Source organism: Nomascus leucogenys, chromosome 12 (assembly GCF_006542625.1).
Source record: "Nomascus leucogenys isolate Asia chromosome 12, Asia_NLE_v1, whole genome shotgun sequence".
NCBI lineage: Eukaryota > Metazoa > Chordata > Mammalia > Primates > Hylobatidae > Nomascus > Nomascus leucogenys.
The window spans coordinates 30,478,374-30,503,608 of NC_044392.1; the positions used below are offsets into that span (position 1 = coordinate 30,478,374).

Genomic DNA, 25,235 nt, shown 5'->3' on the forward strand with positions numbered 1-25,235 from the left:
TGAGCTGAGATCATGCCACTGCACTCCAGCCTGGGTGACAGAGTGAGACTGTGTCTCAAAAAAAAAAAAAAATCAAGATTTGGTAAATAATTCCTCTCACAGTATGCTCCCTGAAGATAAGGTGCCTGGTCATGATCTGCAACTCAGAGATTTTGTCTACTGGGAAGGACATCTAATAAAGGATTTCCTTCAACCCCAGTGGAAGGGGTACTATACCAGGTATTATTGACTAATCCATGTGCCACAAAATTAGAGGGTATAGACTCATGGATTCACATCTGTCATCTTAAAAAGGCACAACCTCCTGAGTAGACAGTAACTCCCACCAAAGACCTTTGCCTCCAGTTCATTAAACATCAACTTTTAATGCAGGATTAGAAGCAGACGACAGCTGTCGTGGACTGCTTAAACCCAAGACATAGAACCAGGCCTGTATACAAAGGAATGCCTATGTTTACTGTACAATAACCATTACAATTATTGTCCTAGATATGCTGGCAACAGCAGTCTTATAAAAACAGAGCACTTACCTTGTCTGATTTAACACCCTTTAGTAACTAAATAAATTTCACACAACCTTGAAATGAGACTTGTCTCATCAGTTTCCTCCACTGACAACACTTCTTTGTGTTTACGAACAATATGGCAATGAACATCTTTGTATAGATATCTTTGTACACATGACAATTTCTATAGAATAGACTCTGAGATACGTAATTGTGTCAAAGGATACATGCATTTAAAATTATGGACGATATTGCCAAATTGCCCCCAAATGCATTTAATATAATTTTTATACCATGATGACCACTTTCCTCCCCTAATGGCCTGGAATATGTCCCTTTGATTCCTTTTATGTCTTGATATTATAGTTTGGCTTTTGCAGAGGAGCATTTTGCTAACATGGATTCTCCTTTGCTGCCAGCATTTAAGATGAGCTCCTATTTCTAACCTCATATTGCACTCGCTCCTTCTCTGTTTACTAATCTGGCTATAACTCTAATAAGAAGCATACTCTTTATAAAGGCCGCTTATACTTCCACAAAAATGAATGTCTGAAATTAAAAAAAATGCATAGTTAAGTAGTATAAGTTTTACTCTGTAGGAAAATTCACTCAATAATAGAGGCTGATCTCACATTTTTCCTTTTGGCTTAAAATATTTAGGTCCACTTAAAAATGTCTAACAAAGTGTGTTTTTTTTTTTTTTTTCAGAGAAAGAATTAAATGCAGTCTTCTTTCATTTTTAATCAAAGTGCTCTCAAGTTAGAATATTTTAAGATAATAATGTATTCTATCTCATGAGGGACAGGAGAACCCTAAAAGGTGCTGTTTTTCTCAGTTGTTTACAGCCCCCATGTGAAACTTCCTAAATTGGGAAGCAGTGATTGAGACAGGGACACTGAGGGTAGGAGAACATAAGAAGCTCTTCATTTTTATCTCCTCTTACTATGACTGCTTCTGAGAATGGCATCACCCACAAATTATTCTAGGGGAAGCAGGGAGACAGGGGTAGAGGGAGTAAATGGTGGTAAGGGGACCAGGGAAGCCAGGTAGCACTAACCTAGGGAAGAAATTAAATGAGCCTAAACTAGCCAGTGAGGAAGGAGGGAGGGTAAGAGACAGATGAGTCTGTGAGATATTAATAGTTACCTTTAGGTGAGCACTGACCACATGCCAGGCACCGGGCTAAATGCTTTACATGGATTATCTTCATTAATTCTCCCTTACAGCAATGCTAAAGTGTTACTTCCATATTTTATAGATAAAGGAACTGAAGTTAGAAGACATTAAAAAACTAGCCCAAGGTTGTGCAGCAAAGTAGGATTGAACCTGGGCCATCTGACTCTACAGCCCCTGTATTTGCACTCAGTACCACAGTGGTCTTTGCTCTGTGTCAGAGATACACTTGATAAGGCTCATAGGCTGTTGGATATGAGGTGTGAGGGTTAGAGTGTCAAAGGTGATGTGTTTCAGTGGAAACATGACCATTGGTAAGTGGTATTGCTATTCCTTGGAAGAGGTGTTAAAAGATAATTTTCAAAGAAGGTAGAATTGTGATTCACACAAATGTAAGATAGACACATATTAGAGATTTTATTTCACTTGTTATTAAAAAGGAAATTGGTAAGATGTTACGATCAGTTCAAAAGAAAATTTAAAGATAAAATACACATGTATAAATCAGGAATGTTGAAATGAATGTGCAAATGGAGGCAAAACTAGTTTTTCGCACAGTGGGGAAGGGACGCCAGTGAGACTTCTACTGGACGTTATCTACGTGTCTATAGACAAGAATTATTTTGCATTGCTATTAGTTATCTATAATTTACTGAGCTCCAAAATAGTTACCACAGAATAAAAATCAGATAACCTCATTAATGTCCTTAGTCGATGTGTAATTATTCACGGAAATTGTTCATTTCCCTACAGAGGATATGGATGATGACATCCGCAGTTAAGTAAGGACTGTTGGGGAAAATAAAGACTGTTGGGAAATGAGTTTAATTTTGAGCATACTGCATTTGAGAGGCCTGTGACATACTGTGGTGTCAATGCTCTATGAGGAGCTAGGTCTATGGCCTAGAAAAAATAAATCAGGCGATAAAACGTACATCTTGCTTAGGTAACATAGTAATAATAGCTATCATTTATTGAACACATACCTTGTACAGTATTTATGCTAAGTACTTTATGTGGATCATGCCATTTAATCCTCATAACATCCTTATGAGTCAAAATAAATTCTCAGAAGATAACTTCTATGTTATAGAAGGGAAAACTGTGGCTTAGGAAAAGTAACTGACTTGCTCAAGGTCACACAGCTAGTTAAGTGGCAGGGCCCTTGCTCTTAAGCACTGGGCTTGGTTCTGCAAGCATCTCCACATGATGGGACATGTTGAAAGACCCAGAGCATTGGTACATGAGAAGATAGGTAACTTTACTTAAGACTGGTCTAGCAGAGGGTACCATTAATAGACATTAAAAATATTTTCAGAAAACGTAAAATTACTCTTGGTGATGAAATGCCTCAGAAGCTCTTCTGGTTTAAATAGTGTGCAACAAACAGAGTAAGTAATGTAATGTCAAAATGTTTTACATATTTCTTATTTTGCTAGATTTATGAGAATTCACTCAATTTTTTTCCTGAACAGAAAAAAATGATACTTTTTTCAAGAGTGTGCATGGAATAATTTCTAGACTAGAAATGAGTCTGTTCTATAATATAGTCTTAGAGACTTACAGACTTTTGAGTCTGTTCTATAATATAGTCATAGAGGAGGCCTGGCACAGCCATAGTCAAGAAAAAAAAAGGGAGGAATAAACAGGGAAAAAGATGCATGTGGAGATTCAAACCCATGGATTCAGAAATTAAAGGTATATATAAAGGGAAAGATATGAAATTCTAGGCACAGCATGAACAATTGACAATTGACAGGCAGACAGGTCCACACACACTCATAGGGAGAGTGGGAAAGGGAGAGAGACCTACAGATACTTTCATGGAGAAACATTCTTGTAATATGGCTTTTGCAATTCACTACTAAGGCTTCTGGAGTCATTTGAACATTGGAGACAGTGGGCTTAAATGGTAAAGAGCCTGTGATGTATGTTCTGGATTCTCGTGTTCTGACTCAGCCACATTTTACCTGTTACCTGGGACAAATCAATTGACATCTCTTTGTCTGAGTTTTCTTACTTGTCAAATTGTGTATGTAGTACAGTCGTCTTCCCAATCACATCATTATTGTAAGGATTAAGTGAGATAACAGTTGGCATTTTATTAATTTCAAAGTAGTACAAAATGTGCAGCATTATAATTACTGCTGTAGTCTTTACATAATATGTTTTTTTTTTGCTGGCACCACCACTAATGTTTGGCACAGATTCAAAGGCAGCAGGGGAGGTTTCGTGTGTGTGTGTGTGTGTGTGTGTGTGTTTGTGTGTTTATAGTGAAAGAAAGGGAAGGCTTCAGGTACTCTCATTGATGGTTGTTGGCATGGGGAAGGTGGAGGTAGGTTAACTAGAAGCAAGACATCAGATGGGACTGGTTTGAGAAGCTCATTTGGCTTTCTTTCATCACTCCTGAGTTGGAAGCAGGGGCAACAAGTAGAGAAGCTGGCACTCATTAACCAAGTCCTGACTATTCTGAGCTGATTGCTGCAGGGATTGTAGGTTATAAATCTATTGCTGTAAATGGTCTGGTCATTGACCATATGTATATTCAGTCTCCCAGTGCAGTAGATATGATCAGGTTCAGGTGGCCGCTTGTGTCATGATTTGCCACTGTGGCCTGAGGAGTTTATCCTTCCCTGTTTCACCTTGGGCACTAAATTTCTCCCCAGCCAGCTTCATGAGGAAAGTTAAAATATCAGCTTTGTTTCAATGGAAAGAAAAGCATTTCTAGGAGTAATCTAGATTGTATGCAGTGGGGGCAATTCTTCATCATCAGTTTCTATGGTAAGAGTGAAACAGGTCACGAGGAAAAGTAAGAAATGGAACAATACTGAAGAGTTGGCAGAGCCAACCAAAGTTGGGGAGAAATGATCTGTATCTGTACTGGCCCTACAGAAATCACTCTTTCCTGATGCCACAGTTTTTGAATCTTGTCCCTGCATCCAAACTCTGGACCTCTCTGTGAGGTGAGGTTTACCCACAGGGTTTTCCATATAAACCACGAGAAGTGAAGCAAAGCCTTTCCTGGTTATGAATCATATCTTCATCAGATGTAACTGTGAGATAGGCTGGGTCTAGTTTCACTGAAAACTGCTGCTTTTGACATGATGTTTGCTTTTGTTCCTCTTGTTCTTTCCCTTTTTTCCTCTCCCTGCTTTCTCTCCATTAAAAGCTTCTTGGCTGTGCTCTTTATCTAATGAATTCTGATTGAATTTGATTGGTTCTTATTGACTCTTTAAAAGGAGGCAGCTCCATTTGCCTCTTACAGCAGGGCTGTGACAAAGGATCTAAGCAGGTAGGCTTTTTCCTTTGGCTGCTGGAGGCTGGCTCTAAGAGCCCATGGAGGTGGAGGTTTTCTGTGGAATCTGATTTGGGTCTTTGGGAGGCCAGCTAGAGTACCATCTTTGTTATAAAGAGTGTTCTAGAGGAATGAGCAGTCCCAGTCAGGTACAGTCCTTTGGGAAACTCTCAAAGTAACTCATCGAACCCCCTATCCCTTTATGAGCTTTATTCATAGAATCCTCATCTTTTTCTCCCTTTTCCCAACCTTTAATAAGAGAACAAAAGATCACTTGAAACAATCAATTTCTAGGTTTATTTTTTACTTTTAATAAGCCAATACTATAAGAGCACCGTTTCAGCACAACACAATCATTTGTGAAGTAAGGGGTTTTAACTGAGATCTGTGAAAATAGTTTATATGGGAAAGAGGTATGATGGCTCAGAGTGGTGTCAAGAACAGCTTTCTTTCTAAAATGAACCTGTAACTTTCCAACAACCTTCAAATGCACAGAAATCTTAGTTATCATTCTCTAGCATGAGATATAGTGGAGCTGTGAGAGGCTCAGGAATACCAGTGGTAGCCCTGGGGCCAGCCAGGGAAGCGAGAGGGTGGCCTTTACCATTTGAAATGGTTTATAACTGTGAAGGCAATATTGCTGTAAGAGAGGAATTGGAGCATTGTAAATCTACTGTGTGCATCTTCCATTTAGGAAATCTTTTACTTATAGGAAAATCAGAAAAATAGCCACAAGCAAAGCCAGAAAGCTAAAGAGTTTAAGAAAACTTTCAAAGGGAGATGGAGACTCTTGTACAACACGAGCTTTGATGACCTTGAATGTTCGGTCCCACTGGGTCATGATGGCATTTCTGGCTCCTTCCCATTTTCCTGGGCCAGTCAAGCGGAACTGGTATGGTAAGCATGGGCCAAAGAAGACGGTCAGAGCCAGATGTGGATCCGTTAGGAGCATAGAGAACAGGTTGGGTTTTGCATTGATATAGGTCAGGAGTTCATCTATGTATGTGATATAATCTGATTGTAAAGCTTTGCAGTAGCACAAGCCAAACCTTTATAAAAGGAAGATTGGGGGAAAAGGTGAAGACAAAAAAATTAATAATGATAATCTTAGAACAAGTACAAGTGCCCAAAGCAAACAAATACTGCTGCAGAATTTGGGATGGTTTCTACATATTCCCCTTTATTTCCCTACCTATATAACGGTCTCCTTCTGTTTCTTAAATCAAGATGAGTCCCTTCAAAAGATACTTTATACATATGGCTTTTAATGGGTGCTCTGAGTGCTCATAATACATCTTAGTTCTTTTGTGAAATAATTAGCAATTTCTAGAGGAAAATATATTTTAAAATTTCTAAATCTTTATAAAATTCCATTATTCAGTAATAACAAATCCAGTGATTTGTATAATGTGAAAAGCCACAAAAATCTATAGGGTAAAATTCCCTGAAATGCTGGTATTAGGCTTTAATTAATTAATTAAATTTTTTCTTTTTCTTTTTTTTTTTTTTTGAGACAAGGTCTTGCTCTGTCACCTAGGCTTGAGTGCAGTGGCATGATCATAGCTCACTGCAACCTTGAACTCCTCGGCTCAAGCGATCCTCCTGGCTCAGGAATAGGTGGGACTACAAGCATAAGCCACCATGCCTAAATAACTTTTATTTTTTTTGTGGGGATGGGAGCTTGCTATGTTGTCCAGGCTGGTCTCAAAGTCCTGAGCTCAAATGATCCTCCTGCCTTAGCCTCCCAAAGTGCTGGGATTATAGGCGTGAGCCACTGCACCTGGCCCTTAAAATTGTTTGCTGACATGCGTGACAAGAAGATTTTCATTGTATAGCAGTTCTAATCAGTTATCTATTACACTGGAGTTCCATAATGAAGATCAAATCATATCCCAGGTTGAGGATAAAGAAGAGACATCTAAAATGCTATTATTGTTTTGGAATTTGGTACCCTGACAAGGATAGATCAACCCTTGAAGTTTGGGAATATATATGAATAAGAGAGTGATAATAAGTTCCTTAGATGCAATGATTTTAAAACTTGCTGGGTTTTTTTTTTTTTTTGCCACAGAACCTTTATTTCAAGTGAAAATGTATATCAAATGCAGAAACAGATGAACAGATAAAACAAAGTGGGTACAATCAGAAATGTTTTGGTTGGATTGAGAGTGAGAGAGGAGGGCCAAGACTCTTTACTTTGCTGGCCGTCAGTCTTCCATTGTCTCTAGCCTTGAGTGGTAGCCACAGAGCACAGCATAAGTGAAAACCTTTCCCATAGAGAAGTGCTCAATAAATTTTATTCTGAAAAAGGCCAGACAGTAAATGCCTCAGGCTTTGAGAACCACATTACAGTTTCTATCTCAACTGCTAAACAACTTTGGTACTGTAACACAAAAACAGCCATTGACAATATGTAAATGAATAAACATGGCTGTGTTCTAATAAAATTTTATTTATGGCCAGTATGGTTTCCATTTCATATGATTTTTCACATATTACAAAATTTTATTTTTCTTCTTCCTTTTTTCCATCCTATTATAATTGAAGAGCAAAAGCAACACTCTGAATAAAAACAATAGAGCTGACAAAAACTTGTTCAATGAATGAATGAGCAGACACTTCTAGTGTCAGAGTAAATAGGTACAACTGCTTGCCTGTTCATTATGGATATGATATGGAATAATGTACCTGGTAGATTAGGGTTAATTATGTAGCACTTGACTTGGAATCCAAACTCTACGTGATGCTAGAAAACCATGGGCTGAAGTGATGACTTCAGTACATTAAAAATTCTAAATTCCCCTTTCCCTTCTCTCTTCTTAAATAGGCTCTCCTAGTATTTTTCTTCTAAGTCTCAGATGCTTCTTTTTTTCTCCAATGTAACTTTCATCTCTCTGCTGTTGTTTTTCTTTTTTCTTTTTCTTTTCTTTTTTTTTTTTTTTTTTACCAATTTCAGTTATAATTTAAAAAGGGTGCATTAAGTAGTTAACTTACCAACTGGGCTTGTTTTCTTTCCTTGCATTAATTTCCTCTATCATGACACTTGGTGGAGGTAACTTATTCACACCTGTAGGATTAAAGTAAAAACCCCAAATGCATCTGAAGTTTAGGTCTAGCTGTTGACTTATGGATAAAGATGCTTTACTATGGCTCTCCTTTCATGTCTAATACCAGCTACACATTGATCCTTCTGGCAAAAGTGTTAGCAGCCTGAGCTGACTGGTTGTATGCCCCTGGTAATAATGCCATCAGCTGAAAAGATAAGCATCTGGTCATCTCACTAATTATTTGATATAGCAGAACCTCACAACTGGTTTGGCTGAATGTTGTCACTCAGTTGCTTGAGTTTAAAAATTTTAACTGAGCCAGTTGATTCAGTCAACTGACAGAACTGTTAACTGTCATTTTGTTTTGGTCAAAATAACAGGTAGCTGGGTGCAGTGTGCATGACTGTAGTCTCTGCTACTCAGGAGGCTGAGGTAGGAGGATTGCTTGAGACCAGGAGTTTGAGGCTGCAGTAATCTATGATCATGCCTATGAATAGCCACTGTACACTAGTCTGGACAAGATAGTGAGACCCTGTCTCTTAAAAATAAGAAAGAAAAAATATAACAGTTGACATAGATACAGCCTATATTTTTGACCCTGATATACCATTTATGCAGTAATGGAACAAATTATTATGACAGTATTACTAATTCAGCAAACAATAGAATGCATCCTGCTCTTAAAGATTCTGTTATTTTAAATAGAAGCCGGAGGAATAACAGTCTCAACATTTCCAGTATCCAGAATCACATGGCAAACCAAAAACACACGCCCTGCTATTTCTTACACTTACCTTTCAGGACTCGAACAGCCCACCGAGCTTGTGTTTCTCCTGTAGGTATCATGGAGCCCAAGGGTTTGATGAGGCCAATAACGGCCAGGGTTGGCTTTTGCAGATGTGCAGGGAAGATATACTTGTACAGTGAGGCCTGGCCATCTTCAACTTTCACTACAGACTCATCAAGGAAGGGGAAAGCAAATGTGTATCCAGTGGCAAAGACAATGATATCAATAGGCTCTTCCTTTGAAGTGTTGTTAAATATGACAGAGTTTTCCTTTACCTCTTTTACGCTTGGCCTGATGAACACTTTCCCAGTGATGATGCGGCCTGGGAGCTCATCATTTAGCACAAACTCTTTCAGCTGAGTCCTAAGCGAAAACGTGAACAGGGAGGAGACTTGTCAGTGAACAATACAGCCAGCTCTCCCATCTCTTTACCTTCCTCTCTCATTCTGGGGCCCTCTCCTTGGTTGCACAAGAATTGCTGCAAGTCTTGGGAGATGTTACTTCAGTGGAAGGGGATTCATGAATGTTTAAGAAGGATTATAAAATATGCTTGCCATTTCCTAGAGTTTGGAAGCCTGAGGAGGAAGCCAGTACCTTCTCTAGCTTCTGTTTCTCTTGCTGATTTTTAGCATTCATCTATCACTGTCATTCTAGAAAGGGCTGAGAGCTGAAGGGCTACAAGGGAAACCAGGGACTTCTAGATTGGATGAGAACTTCTGAAAGCTCCAGTCTCTTCCTTGGAAAAAGTTGTATAAGGGAAACATGCATGTATTTAAAGGAACAAGGGCAGAATCGTCTTTTTCTGGCTATACCTTTGGAATCACAAGACAAACACTTTGTGAGTTGATCTTGTATAAGCTGAGCCATTTTTTGGGCCAAGGTCAATCTTGACAACGGGAAGAAGGCTCTACCATTAGAGAGATGGTGAGGGGCAACTATGGGATTCAGTTTTTCCCACACAGTGAAACTAGGCAATTGTGTTTCTTTTGTCAACAAAGTCATAGACAAATCATTCTCTTTTGGTTGCTACAGCTGAGGATCAAGTAACATGCCAAGGTGACAGAGTTCACTTACTACTCAGTGAGCTTGGGTAAGTGGCTGAATTTTGCTGTTTCAGTTTCTCCATAATAAAAGGATTATTATAATAATACTTAAAGTATTGCTGACAAGGTGAAATACATAATTTCACTTTCTGAGTACTTAAGAACAGTTAGCTGTTATTATCAAGCAAATTTGTATCAAGTGTTCCAACACATTCAGCCACGTTGCTGTGGTACTGCCTGGCTTGTATAGGCTGCTGGAAAGGCAGAGGCTCCTTCTTCCTAAAAGCCCTTGGCAGTCACATTATATATACCTGTCTTCTGGTATTAAGCCATAATTCGCATGATTGAGCCAGTTGTTTATCTTTCGCGCCATCAACCAAGACACAATTGGCGTTGGGAGGGAATTTCTCAGCATGTTCTGAAATCGTGTCATGAACACCATGTCCCATGGGTAGCCCGAGTCAAAGATTCGGCTGATCACCCATCCCCCTCCGGTGGTGCTGAGGAACACCTGGAAGCAATCAGAGACATCCCTTCATTTGACACTGTGAACAGGGCTAGCTGGTTCTGCTAGAGATTCAAGAACTGTCATGAATGGAAAGGCACTGAAAAGTCTGCCACTCTCAAAATACATCCCTGACAAGATAGTATTGGTTCTTCTAACTTCTATTTTAAAGTTAATCCTTTTGAGATTAGAATTCAGAGCATCTAGAGTATTAAAATGCCTTAAGACATATTATCGAATACCTATTATCTGCCAGCCTTTAGCAAACCATAGGGGCATAAAGTCTATGTAAGAAAACAATGAATAGGTGATTGCTACTTTGTGTGCTCACTATCCTTGTAGGCAGTAAGAACAGGGCATGGCAGTATCAGAGTTGTCTACAGAGTTTCAGTGCAAACTATTGGCTTAAATGACAGCAAAATTCAGTACTACAATTACTTTTGGTATTTGTTCTTTTTAACATTGGCTGTTTGAGTTTACCAGTTGACTGAGTTCACGAAGCTAATAGTTTTAGTACTTACACAGTAAGGAGTTTCCTGTACAATTGTTTACAAAGAGAATAATTAGTTAAGCAATCTGTTACTTTGCTGATACAAACAGCTGATTTAACAGATTGTTTCTTCCCCCACCAAACTGGGGAGCCAGCAACTAGTATATATTAGTTAACTGAATGGCCCTCAATGAGTTTACAGCATAGTTGAAAAGAAGATATATATGATAAAAGGTAATTTGCAAATTAAGAATTTAAAAGTGAAAACTGAGGGGTGCAAATTACAATATCACATACATTCTGAATAGGGAGAGATCACTTCGTGTTGGAGTGAGATATCTGGGAAGGTAAAGGTAGATTGTAATAGAAGAGAAAGGGGCTCTGAAGAAGAGAGAGGGGTAGCGTGAGCAAAGGGGAACTAAAGACAGGAACTGGAAAGTGCTACAGTTGATTATCATGCAAGAAACAGAAGTTAAAATTAAAATGGCAGATTTGGTCCAGATTATAGAAAACTCTCTGATGCAGAGCTGCTATATCTGCCATTTATTTTTTTCAGGTAAAGAGAATAATTAGAGGTTTTTCAGCATGAGAGTGCTATAATGAGAGCAGGCTCTTCTGAGGATTTGTTTATTGGTAGTTAGGGTCTAGATGGCTTGTTGTGGGTGGCAGTGACCTGTGGGTAGTGGTACAAGGCAAAAATAAAATCCAGGGCAAAACCCTTGAGAAGCCTGAAGGTAGGAGGTAGAAGAGGGTAGTTAGGAACGTAGGCTTTGAGTCAAAGAGACTTGGGTTTGAGAACTGGCTCTGCCACATGCTAGTGATAAGATTTTAGGCCGGTTTTTTAACTTCTCTAAGCCTTGGTTTCCTCATGTGCAGTCAAGGATACTAACAGTACCTACTTCAGTGGCTTGTTTTGATGATTGGTTAAAGTAGTGCAGTAAAAACACATTTAGTGCACTGCCAGCCACAGAATAATCCTAATAAATAGTAACAATTTCTACAACTGTTATTAGGAGGACAATGCAATATCCTCAGTGTGAGGTAGCATGGACCTGATGAGAGTGTTGGTAATTAATAAGGAGAGGAAGGGGCAAATGGGAGATAGTAGCAGGAAAAAGTTGGTAGAATTTTCTGACCTATGGGACTGAGTAGGGAAGAAATATGTCCTGTAGCTCTTGTTGGATGGCTGGGAAAATGACAAAAAAAAGTAAAAAGAAGTCAGAGAAGTTAGTTTTGGAGGAAAGATGACAACTGTAATTCATAGAAAAATTTGTGAACATTCAGTAAAAATTAAATTCCTTAGTAATCTGTTGTTTGCATGTGAGGCATTTTATTCCTTTAACATTTATCGTGGTGTCAAACACCATTTGCTTGAGGCATGCATCTTAAGATAAAGCTCTTCACCCAGTAACATCAGGAATGTACCTTTTCCGCCAGGTGGCTGGCCTCCACAGCAATGTCTGTGCCAGAATTTCCCATTCCAATCACAAGGACTCTCTTGTCCTTAAATATATCTGGATGCTTATATTGCCGGCTATGAAAGTACTGGCCTTTAAAGGCATTAATACCTATAGAAAATAAAAGAGAAGTCACACAGAGAATTTACAGGATCAGTGAATGAAACATAACTATTTTTCAGTTGATAACATTCTTTTGAAAGATGATTTTGGTCATTTTTACTAGTATTCTCAAGTTTGAGAAAATATGAATACATGACTTTACAAGACATTGGCAGGTAATTATTTAATGGGGGTTATTACTCCATCTCACTAGATAGGCCTCCAGTTTTACTTACTAGATAGTCAACTACTGAGCTGAAATACTGTGGCATAAAGACATATTAAGCAAAAGTATAAGGAGTCATTATCATTTTAAAGGTTGATAAAAGTCAATAGGACAATAATATCCTATTGATTAATACTTGATTTATATAAGCTTTTCACAAGCAAGGAGCAAGGACAAAGAAGCTTAAGGGAACTGTGAGTCAGTATCTCTTTTCAGAAAACTTTGTGACGTCTGCTATGTGCCTGGTACTGTGCTAGATGGTATGGGGGGTATAAGGTAAATAAAATGTTGTCCCTATTCACAAAGTTTCATGTTAGTTGGGGAAGTTCACTTGGTGACTGACTGTAACTCAGGCTAAGTTTGCTGGGTCGGCCAGAGTTGGCTCAGAGAAAAAGGAATGATGTCAGTTACACCAGGATTCAATCTACTGGGCTAACTCGATAGGATACCTTAGGCAGTGATGCTGACTCTTATTGAAAATCACATGTATGGAGAAGGTTTGAAAATACTCTTTTTTTTTTTTTAACAGCAATAACTTAAGCAGAAAATACTCTTAAGACAACATTACATAATCAGAAGTAATATGTGCTAAACAAAGAACTTCTGTTTTCTTAAAAAAAGTAATAAGACTTCTAGATTCTCAGAGGGAAAATGTATATACTTGCGGGGAGTGGCCTTACAAGGCCTGCTGGCTCTTTAGCTCACCTTGAATTAGTAGAAATCTAACACGAATCCAAGTTAAAACCTAACCACAACACAGAGCATTTGGAATTTAGCAAGGATGCAACCAAGTTCCAATATTTACTCAGTACAGGAACCCAATATGGATCAGAGAACTGTTGAGAAGAAGGAGCTGGAAAGCCTAAGCAGAAACATAGAATTATCTCTGGATCTCATGTTATTTTAGATTCTCTTTGGATGGGCTTTGTTTTAGGGGGTCACAAATGGACAAAAATGAGACTCTGGCTGTCTCTTAACAGACTAATACTTTCTCTTATCTCACAGGAAGACTGAGTAAGAACTTACATTAGGTAAATGTGGCTGTGTTAGTAAGTAGCAGAATGCCCTATCTAAGAAAAAAATTATAATATAAAAAAGAAAAAAGGTAAATAGCAGAATGTATATATGTGAATGATAAAAGTAGTCATCTCGGGAAATCATATGTTTATTCTAACTGTGATACCTATTATTTTTACTACGAATTTTTAGTGCACCTTCTTTGGATATTGCTTCTAGAGCTTGTGATACATATTTTTAAATATCTTCAGTGAATTTGAATTTTTTTGACAGTTAACAACCATTGCAAGGAGTATGTGCCATCTAAGCAAGTCTGCTGTAAGTCAGGAGATAGAGAGGTTGGGAGAACTCCTCTTCAAGTCTAAAATCACAGAATTTTAGAGCTCAAAGACTCCTTAATCATTTAGCCAGGGATTTTAAATTGGTAGTGGTTGATAAGATGGGTTTTAAGAAAGACTGCAAGCCTTGTAGAGCTCTTCTTGCTTGATTTGTGATGTATACTGTTGGTTAAAGTAATCCAAGCTGTTCAATTTGTGGGTGAATTTGAGGCTTAGAAAAGTTAAGTGGGAGACCCAAGACTATCAGCTAGGTGGTTGTATATGCTAGAATTCATACCTGCTGGGTCCCTACCTCTTCTACTCAAACTGAGCATATTGGCTCAACTGCTTTTAGGTATGCTTTATTATTTTAATCTGATGTAAACTTGTGTGACTTTGGGGGGCAAATCTAGGACCATGAGAGGTGTATGTTTAGGGTATTGGAATCCCTACAGGTCATATGGAGACTGTGATTTCTCCACTGGACTCCATAAAACTCTATTCATTCCTCCAATACAGGTTACATATTGCCTTATTCACCTCTATATTCTTAGCACCTAGTGCAATATACTGTAAGTGCTGAACGAATGTAGTTTACTCCCTATGCCATGGAACTTTCTGGATTCTTGCAGTGACTAGGTACTCCTTTCTGGAATTTTGGAGTGGATGGCTGCTCAGAGCCTTGCTCTACAGGCAAGAATGACAAAAAACTGGGTTGTCTTCTGTGATGATGAGATTCCATTATTGAATGGGTTCAAGAAGAAGCTATGGAGCCTCTCTCAGAATTGCTGAAAAATAATTTCCTGCATTGGGAAGAAGACTGAACTTGGTTCTTTCCAATTCAATGATTCTATTCTCTGGCAATTTTCAGGATATGCTTTATCCTAATCTAACCTGATCTGAGTGACCTCTGGGGGCAGATCCAGAACCATAGCATGTTCATAAATTTATTGTGGTAAGATGAGTCTTGGGATCATTCTAGGCAATCATTCGATGATTTGGAGAAAAGTTTCTTAAAGTTTTAACTTTTTGAATGCTTGTTACAGATGAAATAAACCAAACCATTTCATTTTCTGTTCCATTGAGTTAAAATCCAGTTAAAATTTGGCATAGATTAACACGACTATGGTTGCAAAAGGCAGATAAGAAAACTGAGACCCAAAGATGTCTTAACTTGTCTCCCAAGACTAATCTCCCTCTTGACTATTGACCAGTGCCATAAACCTCTAATCTAATTGCTATCACTCACATAAAAGAAACAAATAGAAAAAATTACTTTTTTCTTTATTCACACATTGACTTTTGTGGCCTCTAAACTCAACTTTGGCAGTGTGTAGCTGCTGCAGAGGTTAATGACTTGTGTAAGCATCCCATGTCTTAGAAGACTTTCTGAGTGCTACCAGTCACTTGAGGGACATTGAATCTTGGTAAAGCATAAAACTGCTTATAAAGTTATCCATTTTGCTCTTATATATTCACAGATTGTTTGGAACAAATGAAAGCCAAAAACTGGCCAGAAAATGCTGGCTAGAAAAAAACAAAACAAAACAAAACAAAACAAAACAAAACAAAAAAGCCTCCTCCTACCTCCCAACTTTAACTATTTAATGGAACAGCCATAGGAATTCATTCCCAGACCAATCAAGCATCAGAATGGCTCCCATGAGAAAACTTAAAGTTAGTTACAGAAAATGCTGTACCTGGAAAGGAGTCCAGTGGCAAATAAGGATTAGTAAGAAAGCCAGTGCAGACCATGACAGCATCAAAGATGGCTGACTCTTGCTTCTCTTCATGCATAGTGACCACTTCCCATTGGCCAGAGACAGCAAAATCTGAGCATTTTATTACACTACAGACTTTGGTCTGAAAAAGGAATCACAGATATGATTAGCAGTTGTCAATGTTCCATTAAGCACTTGCCAGTTGATGTACCATTGATATTTTAAAAGTTCTAGAACCCAGAATAAACATAATTAATAAGTATAACCCTAGAAACCTAATGAGGTTACCAGACTAATCATGATTCCCTAGATGGAAGTAGTCTAAGCTTGGAGAGATATCTAAGACAAGTGGTGGCATCCAAAAATTTTAAGTGATTTGCTCAAATTCTCACAGAAAGTGATAGAATCAGAATTAGAACCTAAGTTTCTGATGCCTTTTTCATTATTCTTTCTGTTATGCAACCTCATTTCTCACAGGGCTGTGTCTTTAACAAAAATTTCTTTGGCAGATACATGGGTAAGATATAATTGAAAACATGAATTTGGTCCTGTGTATATTAGCTTATGAGGTTTTATAGAATATGTTGCTGAAGTTTTTCCAGAACTAGAAAGCAATTGAAAAGTGCCAACATTATGGCCTGAATTTTTTTGAGAGTAGTCCACATTTCAAAGAATCTAATTTTGCTCTTAGTGAGTACATACATATCCATGATTACTGGGCTTTGGTTCAGGAAATATATGTACAATAAATCTCAGACAAGTCAAATTTAAAAGGATAAATTATTCACTGACCAAGAGGCTTGCTATCTTTCTTTCCTTTTTTAAAGTTTTTAAAGAATACAGGCTGCTTAAGTCCCTCTTAATGGGTTCACTATCTATTTATACTATTTTTTTTTTTTTTTTTTTTTTTGAGAGGTTTCACTATCTGATTTATACTATTTGAAGTGCTTATTGTGTTTCTACATTTTGTAGGTGCCAACCTGTCCTTTTCTAAAAGGTAATATTTTCAGGTTATGTTTTAAAATATTTTCAAAAGTAATTTATTATTTAAATCATAATAAATAAATAATAAATGTGTAGCCTGGGCAACATGGCAAAACCCCATCTTTACAAAAAAAATACAAAAAATTAACCAGGTGTGGTGGCCCACGCCTGTAGTCCCAGCTACTCAGGAGGCTGATATGGGAGAATCACCTGTGCTGGGGAGGTCAAGGCTTCAGTGAGCCATGATAGTGTCATTGCACTCCAGCCTGGGCAACAGAGTGAGACCTTGTCTCAAAAAAAAAAAAAAAAAGCTTGTCATTAAAAATTTGGAATATATACAGAGGAACGAGAAGCAAAACCAAACAAAATCAACTACAGATCACATTTGAGTAATAGCTATTTGTGTTTACTTTTTTTTTTTTTGAGATGGAGTCTTGCTCTGTTGCCCAGGCTGGAGTGCAGTGGTGCAATCTCGGCTCACTGCAACCTCCGCTTCCCTGGTTCAAGAGATTCTCCTGCCTCAGCCTTCTGAGTAGCTGAGGCTACAGGCCCATGCCACCATGCCTGGCTAATTTTTTGTATTTTTAGTAGAGATGGGGTTTCACCATGTTAGCTAGGATGGTCTTGATCTCCTGACTTCGTGATCCACCCACCTTGGCCCCCCAAAGTGCTGGGATTACAGGTATGAGCCACCACACCTGGCCTTGTGTTTACTTTTTAAAACTTTGGTGAACATCTAGCTTTTTAAAAATTGTTCTAAAATGGCCTTGTGCCTGGCACAGTGGCTCATGCCTATAATCCCTACCCTTTGGGAGGCCAAGGCAGGAGGATAGCTTGAGCTCAGGAGTTCAAGACCACCCTGGGTGGCATAGTGAGACCTTATCTCTACTAAAAATTAAAAAAAAAAATAGCCGGGCATGGTAGTATGTGCCTATAGTCCCAGCTATTAATAGTTGGGAGGCTGAGGTGGGAGGATTTCTTGAGCCTAGGAGGTAGAGGCGGCAGTGAGACAAGATCCTGCCACCGTACTCCAGCCTGGGTGACAGAGACTTTGTTTCAAACAACAACAACAAAATAAAAAAGGTCTTGGGCAGCATGTGGTAAAGGAAATGCTTCAAATTCAGAAATTTTGATGCATTAAAAAGAAGATTTTTATATGTTGTATATATTCATTATGATAATGCTTTATTTTTACTGTGTCCATTGCAAAATAAGGAAGTGGAATAAAACATTCTTTGGAAATCTGTTTAGGAGGATGTATTAGTCCATTTTCACACTGCTGATAAAGACAGACTAGAGTCTGGGCAATTTACAAAGGAAAAAGGTCTAATGGAGATCTCACAGTTCCATGTGACTGGGGAAGCATCACAATCACGGCAGGAGCAAAGAGGAGCAAGTCATATCTTACATGGATGATGTCAGGCAAAGAGAGAGCTTGTGCAGGGAAATTTTGCCTTCTAAAACCATCAGATCTTGTGAGACTTATTCACTATCACTAGAACAGCATGGGAAAGACCTACCCTCATGATTCAGTTACCTCCCACTGGGCCCCTCTCACAACATATGATAATTCAAGATGACATTTGGGTGGGGACACAGACAAACCATATTACTCTACCCCTGGCCCATCCCAAATCTCATGTCCTCACATTTCAAAAGCAATTATGCCTTCCCAACAGTACCCCCAAAGTCTTAACTCATTTTAGCATTAACTCAAAAGTCCACAGTCCAAAGTCTCAACTAAGACATGGCAAGTCCCTTCCACCTATGAGCCTGTAAAATCAAAAGCTGGTTAGTTACTTCCTAGATACAGTGGGGGTACAGGCATTGGGTAAATACAGCCATTCCAAAGGGAGAAATTGGTCAAAACCAAGGGGCTACAGGCCCCATGCAAGTCCGAAATCCAGCAGGCCAGTCAAGTCTTAAAGCACCAAAATGATCGCCTTTGACTCCATGTCTCACATCCAGGTCACACTGATGCAAGAGGTGGGTTCCCATGGTCTTGAGCAGCTCTGCTCCTATGGCTTTGCAGGGTAAAGCTTCTCTCATGGCTGCTTTCATAGGCTGGCATTGAGTGTCTGCAGCTTTTCCAGGCACACACAAGCTGTCAGTGGATCTAACATTCTGGGGTCTGAAGGATGGTGGCCCTCTTCTCACAGCTCCACTAGGCAGTGCCCCAGTAGAGACTCTGTGTGGGGGCTCTCACCCCACATTTCCCTTCTGCACTGCCCTAGCAGAGGTCTTCCATGAGATCCCTGCCCCTGCAGCAAACTTCTGCCTGCACATTCAGGCACTTCCATACATCTGTGAAATCTAGGCAAAGGTTCCCAAACCTCAATTCTTGACTTCTGTGTATTGCAGGCTCAACACAATGTGAAAGCTGCCAGGTCTTGGGGCTTGCACCCTCTGAAGCCAGTACCTGAGCTCTATGTTGGCCCCTTTTAGCCACAGCTGGAGCAGCTGGGATGCAGGGCACCAAGTCCCTTGGCTGCACACAGCATGGGAACTCTGGGCCTGGCCCATGAAACCACTTTTTCCTTCTAGGCCGCCAGGCCTGTGATGGAAGGGCTGTGGTGAAGACCTCTGACATGCCCTGGAGACATTTGCCCCATTGTTTTGGGGATTAACATTTGGCTCCTCGTTGTTTATGCAAATTTCTACAGTTGGCTTGGATTTCTTCTCAGAAAATAAGATTTTCTTTTCTATTGCATTGTCAGGCTGCAGATTTTCTGAACTTTTATGCTCTGACTCCCTTTTAAAACTGAATGCCTTTAACAGCACCCAAGTCACCTCTTGATTGCTTTGCTGCTTAGAAATTTCTTCTGCCAGATATCCTAAATCATCTCTCTCCAGTTCAAAGTTCCATAAATCTCTAGGGCAGGAGTAAAATGCCACGAGTCTCATTGCTAGAACATAAGCAGAGGCAGTACACTGAGCTCCACAGAGACAGCACTGGGGCAAGTGAGAGCCAGATGGGCACTGGGCGACTCTGAGCCTTGCTGAGGAAAAATAACTAAACATTGGCAAAGGAGATTCTAAGAAGCCAAGAGGCAAAATGTCATCATATGCATTTTTTGTGCAAACTTGTCGGGAAGAGTGTAACAAGAAGCACCCACATGCTTCAGTCAACTTCTCAGAGTTTTCTAAGAAAGCCTCAGAGAGATGGAAGACCATGTCTGCTAAAGAGAAAGGAAAATTTGAAGATATGGCAAAGGTGGACAAGGCCCATTATGAAAGAGAAATGAAAACCTATATCCCTCCCAAAGGGGAGACAAAAAAGAAGTTCAAGGATTCCAATGCACCCAAGAGGCCTCCTTCAGCCTTTTTCCTGTTCTGCTCTGAGTATCGCCCAAAAATCAAAGGAGAACATCCTGGCTTGCCCATTAGCAATGTTGCGAAGAAACTGGGAGAGATGTGGAATAACACAGCTGCAGATGACAAGCAGCCTCGTGAAAAGAAGTCTGCAAAGCTGAAGGAAAAATACAAAAAGGATATTGCTGCATATTGAGCTAAAGGAAAGCCTGATGCAGCAAAAAAGGGATTTATCAAGGCCAAAAAAAGCAAGAAAAAGAAGGAAGAGGAGGAAGATGAGGAAGATGAAGAGGATGATGAGGAGGAGGAAGATGAAGAAGATGATGAATAAGTTGGTTCTAGCGCAGTTTTTTTTCTTGTCTATAAAGCATTTAACCCCTCTGTACACAAGTCACTCCTTTTAAAGAAAAAAATTGAAATGTAAGGCTGTGTAGGATTTGTTTTTAAACTGTACAGTGTCTTTTTTTATAGAGTTAACACACTACCAAATGTGTCTTTAGATAGCCCTGTCCTGGTGGTATTTTCAATAGCCACTAACCTTTCCTGGTGCAGTACGGGGGTTGTAAATTGGCATGGAAACAAAGCAGGTTCTTGTTGGTGCACAGCACAAATTAGTTATATATCGGGATGGTAGTTTGTTCATCTTCAGCCGTCTCTGATGCAGCTTATAGGAACTAATTGTTGCTCTGTTAACTGAATACCGTTCTGTAATTGCCAAAAAAAAAGTTGCAGCTGTTTTGTTTACATTCTGAATGCTTCTTAGTAAATACAAATTTTTTATTAGGATTGTTGTCCTTTTCATAGGTCTGAAATTTTTCTTTTTGAGGGGAAGCTAGTCTTTGCTTTTGCCCATTTTGAATCACATGAATTATTACAGTATTTATCCTTTGACATAGTTAGCTAATAAAAAGCTTTTGTCTACACACCCTGCATATCATATGGGGGTAAAGTTAAGTTGAGATCGTTTTCGTGCATAACTGAACGTTCAAAATCTTGATCAGTTAAGAAATTTCACATAGCCCACTTACGTTTACAAACTGAAGAGTAATCAATCTACTCAAAGCATGGGATTACTAGAATCAAACATTTTGAAAGTCTGTCCTTGAAGGACTAATAGAAAAGTATATTCTAGCCTTTACATGAGGACTCTGTTCTTTAACTCCTGTTACCGTGTAATGGCAGTTATATTTTGCAGTTCCCATATTAAAGAAGACCTGAGAATGGCCGGGCGTAGTGGCTCATGCCTGTAATCCTAGCACTTTGGGAGGCCAAGGCGGGTGGATCACGAGGTCAGGAGATCTAAACCATCCTGGCTAACACGGTGAAACCCCGTCTCTACTAAAAATACAAAAAAATTAGCCGGGCGTGGTGGCGGGCACCTGTAGTCCCAGCTACTCGGGAGGCTGAGGCAGGAGAATCGCTTGAACCCAGGAGATGGAGCTTGTAGTGAGCCGAGACCTTGCCACTGCACCCCAGCCTGGGGGACAGAGCAAGACTCCGTCTCAAAAAAAGAAAAGACCTGAGAATGTATCCCCAAAAGCATGAACTTAAAATACAAGACTGCCATATTAAATTTTTTGTTGACATTAGTCTCAGTGAAGACTATGAAAATGCTGGCTATAGATGTCTTTTCCCATTTATCCCTTAAATATGGACTGCTCAGGAAATGAGACTTTCCTTTAAAAGTATTTTTAATTAATTGGGCCAGCTTTTGAAACAAAGATGCCACATTCAAAATAGCGTATATTTTCCTATATTATGGTTTGCCCCCTCATAAATCCAAATAGGAGGAAAGAAGACACTTAAATTTTGCATCTAAGGATGAATTATTCAATTTATTTGAATGATTTTTCTTTACAAAACAAACTCATTCATTAGTCATGTTTATCTGCTTAGCAGTTTAGGGAACAATTTGGCAATTTTTTGATTTTCAAGATTATGGTTTTCTTAAGGTGCCAGTATTTTAAAATAGTGTTATTGTAATTTTACATGCTTTTGTGATGGAGTGCTGTTTTGTTATATAATTTTGACTTGGATTCTTTCCATTTGCATTTGTTTATGTAATTTCAGGAGGAATACTGAACATCTGAGTCCTGGATGATACTAATAAACTAATAATTGCAGAGGTTTTTTTTAAAACAAACAAACAAACAAAAAACCATAACAAGAGTCACCTTTGCTCCAGTTCCCAACAAGTTCCTCCTCTCCATCTGAGACCATCTCAGCCTGGATCTTATTGTTCATATCACTATCAGCATTTTGGTCAAAGTCATTCAGCAAGTCTCTAGGAAGTTCCAAAGTTTCCTACATCTTCCTTTCTTCTTCTGAGCCTTCCAAACTGTTCTAAACTCTGCCGGTTACACAGTTCCAAAGTCACTTCTACATTTTTTGGTATCTTTTCACCAGCTCCCCACTCTACTGGTACCAATTTACTGTATTAGTTTTCATGCTGCTGATAAAGACGTACCAGAGACTGGGCAATTTACAAAGGAAAGAGGTTTAATGGAGAACTCACAGTTCCTCGTGGCTGGGGAAGCCTCACAATCATGGTGGAAGGTAAAGAAGAGCAAATCACATCTTATGTGCATGGCAGCAAGCAAAGAGAGAGCTTGTGCGGGGAAGTTCTGCCTTATAAAGCCATCAGATCTCATGAGACTTATTCACTATCAGGAGAACAGCATGGGAAAGACCTGCCCCCATGGTTCAGTTACCTCCCACTGAGTCCCTCCCACAACATATGGAAATTCAAGATGAGATTTGGATGGCGACACAGCCAAACCATATCAGAGGACTTTTAAGGTCGTGAATGTGAATGCAAATTTTATTTTCCACTTGTTTTGGTCAATGTTTCCATTTGTGTTGCTTTCTGTGTATAATTCTCTGTGAATTCCTCATCATCCTTATCTCTGATAGGGGAGGGAGAAAGGAGAAGGGAAACATAGATTTTCATATGTTTCTTGGAGAGGAAACAGAGGAAAAAAAGGGGAAAAAAAGGACAAAAAGGATATATTATTCATTTGTCCCTGTCCTACTACCTTCCTCCTGTCTCCAACCTCTGAAATGGGAGAGGAAGGGGGTATTGTAGAATAACAATATTCGAAGATTTTTCTATTCTCAAGAATATCTAGAAAAGATTTCTTTCTCATAGCAAGGTTCTCTTGTGTATGGGCCGCTGCACATGTCCATTCCTATAAAAGGATAGTCAAGAAGAGAGCGGGAGCTGGGAGCAGTGGCTCATGCCTGTAATCCCAGCACTTTGGGAGGCCAAGGCAGGAGGATTGCTTGAGCCCACGTGTTTGAGACTGCATGGCCAACATGGTGAGACCCCAATGCTACAAAATATAAAAGGCTAGCTGGGTGTGGTGGTGTGCACCTGTGTTCCCAGCTACTTGGGAGGCTGAGGTGGGAGAATCACCTGAGCTTAGGAAGTCCAGGCTGCAGTGAGCCATGATCATGCCACTGCACTCCAGCCTGGGCAACAAAGTGAGACCCTGTCTCAAAAACAAACAAATAAACAAACAAACAAAAAGCAAACAGGAGACTGGGGAAGGGGGCTGGTAGTTCTCAGTGTCCATGTGGGCAGGCATTTGGCTGAAGCTGAAAACGTGGCTTGATATTTTTTAGGTTCCCTAAGATACTTGGATATAAGTATTGCAAACTAAAATTTTACACTTGTGAATCTTTACACAAAGTATCCACCCCCACCTCCAGATTTACTTGAAGTGGGGAGTAATTATAGGGAGAAAATAAATACAGCCAGGTGTCATTAATATTGCCAGTTTAGTAGCTCATCTACAGAGCCCAGGGCTAGGCTGGAGAGATAAGAGAAAATAGGTAGGAAATACTTTCTGACTACTAATTGATGTTTTGTGTCTTACCTTGAATTGAATGTGTTTCAGAAGGTCGAAGTGGTTTGCATACATTTTGAGATATTCCAGGAATTGAGAATTTGGCACATAGTTTGGATAATCTTCTGGGAATGGAAAGTCTGAGTAACAAGACATCTCCTTGCAGCTGTTGGAAACCACAGACTTGTAGAGACTGGCTCTGCCTTCTTCAATATGTTCCTGTACAAACAGTGCACACACATGAACATTCATTGCATGCTCATAAATAAGCCTGGGAAGAACTCACCTGTCCAGATGCACACAGTATCATTGCCAAGCACAGGAGAATATAGAAATACATGGGAATCAGGAAGTAGGATTTATTTGAATGATGGACAATTGCTAGGTAATTTGGTTTTATGGGGTATTCTGGAAATGATTATGGAGAAGATGTTTCAGATTATGAAGGATCTTGTATCCAAAGTTAAGGAATTTGGATTTTACAGGAAGGTTATGCCAATCTACTGAATGTTCTAAATATAGAAGTGATTCATATCACTTCTAAATTTTGGAGAGATAACTCTGGTTCTACAAAAGGTGAATTAGAGGGAGCTGGGAAGGAAGGAAGGGGTCGCTAGCCAGGAGCCTAATACACAAATCCACTTGATTGCTAATGAGGACATGAGCAGAGGCAATGACAGCTGGAACCCAGAAAGGTGAGATTTGTGAGATGGCAGTAAGGCAGAACACATAGGATTGCAAACCCAATTAGATTTACGGGTTGAGAGAGGAAGCACTCAAAGGTTTCCAGATTGGACAACTATGTGTGGCAAAGCACTAACAAATTTCCCACCCCCAGTTTTTACTCAAATAACTAGCAAATACCAATATCTCATAAGACTACTGCAAAGTTGAATGGTAAGCAGTTTTAGTAATGTCTTTAATATACATTGCCTCTGTCTTTTGGAGAGTAGTATGGAGGATTATTCTGATTTCAGTGGCAAGGTTCTTGTATTTTAACATTATTTACCATCTTGCATATGTATAGTTCATTTTTCCTGTGAAATAAAAATTATTTAATTTATGTGAACAAGTAGAAACATGAACATAAATCTCACATATGGAGAGGGCTTTCTCTGTTTCTGCAAAGGATATGAATTGATATCATATATAGATTCATGTATCTGTCTGAAATATACAGCAATCACAGATAACAAAATTATAAACATATCTCTGTGGTTTAAATTAATGTTATTTATCTCATTGACTGATGAGTTGATTACAACCTGCTTGTCTGTGGCCCACCTGTCACACAGACTCAGCTAAAATGCTTGAGAAAGATGACTATTTAAATCTTGATATTTTATTCAGCTGGAATATCTAAAGCAGTGTTATTCAAATATAGTCTGCAGAGCAATACTGATAT

General features: G+C 39.2%; 1 protein-coding gene and 1 pseudogene across 3 annotated transcripts in view; one reads left to right on the forward strand and one right to left on the reverse strand.

The window, feature by feature from the left end:
- Positions 1-5,244: 5,244 nt before the first annotated feature.
- Positions 5,245-25,235, reverse strand: part of FMO1 (flavin containing dimethylaniline monoxygenase 1) — a 44,940-nt gene continuing 24,949 nt past the window's right edge. The window contains exons 3-9 of one of the 3 annotated variants that reach the window (XM_003258870.3): positions 23,861-24,049; positions 15,666-15,828; positions 12,272-12,414; positions 10,163-10,362; positions 8,816-9,171; positions 7,969-8,041; positions 5,252-6,023 (exon numbers count right to left, since the gene is read on the reverse strand). In XM_003258870.3, the coding sequence (XP_003258918.2) occupies positions 5,681-6,023; positions 7,969-8,041; positions 8,816-9,171; positions 10,163-10,362; positions 12,272-12,414; positions 15,666-15,828; positions 23,861-24,049 (1,467 nt within the window). In that variant the 3' untranslated portion in view covers positions 5,252-5,680. Of the gene's footprint in view, positions 6,024-7,968; positions 8,042-8,815; positions 9,172-10,162; positions 10,363-12,271; positions 12,415-15,665; positions 15,829-23,860; positions 24,050-25,235 lie in introns of all 3 variants that reach the window. The other 2 variants (XM_012510996.2, XM_003258871.3) reach the window with 2 other exon arrangements.
- Positions 19,684-20,401, forward strand: LOC105740561 (annotated as a pseudogene).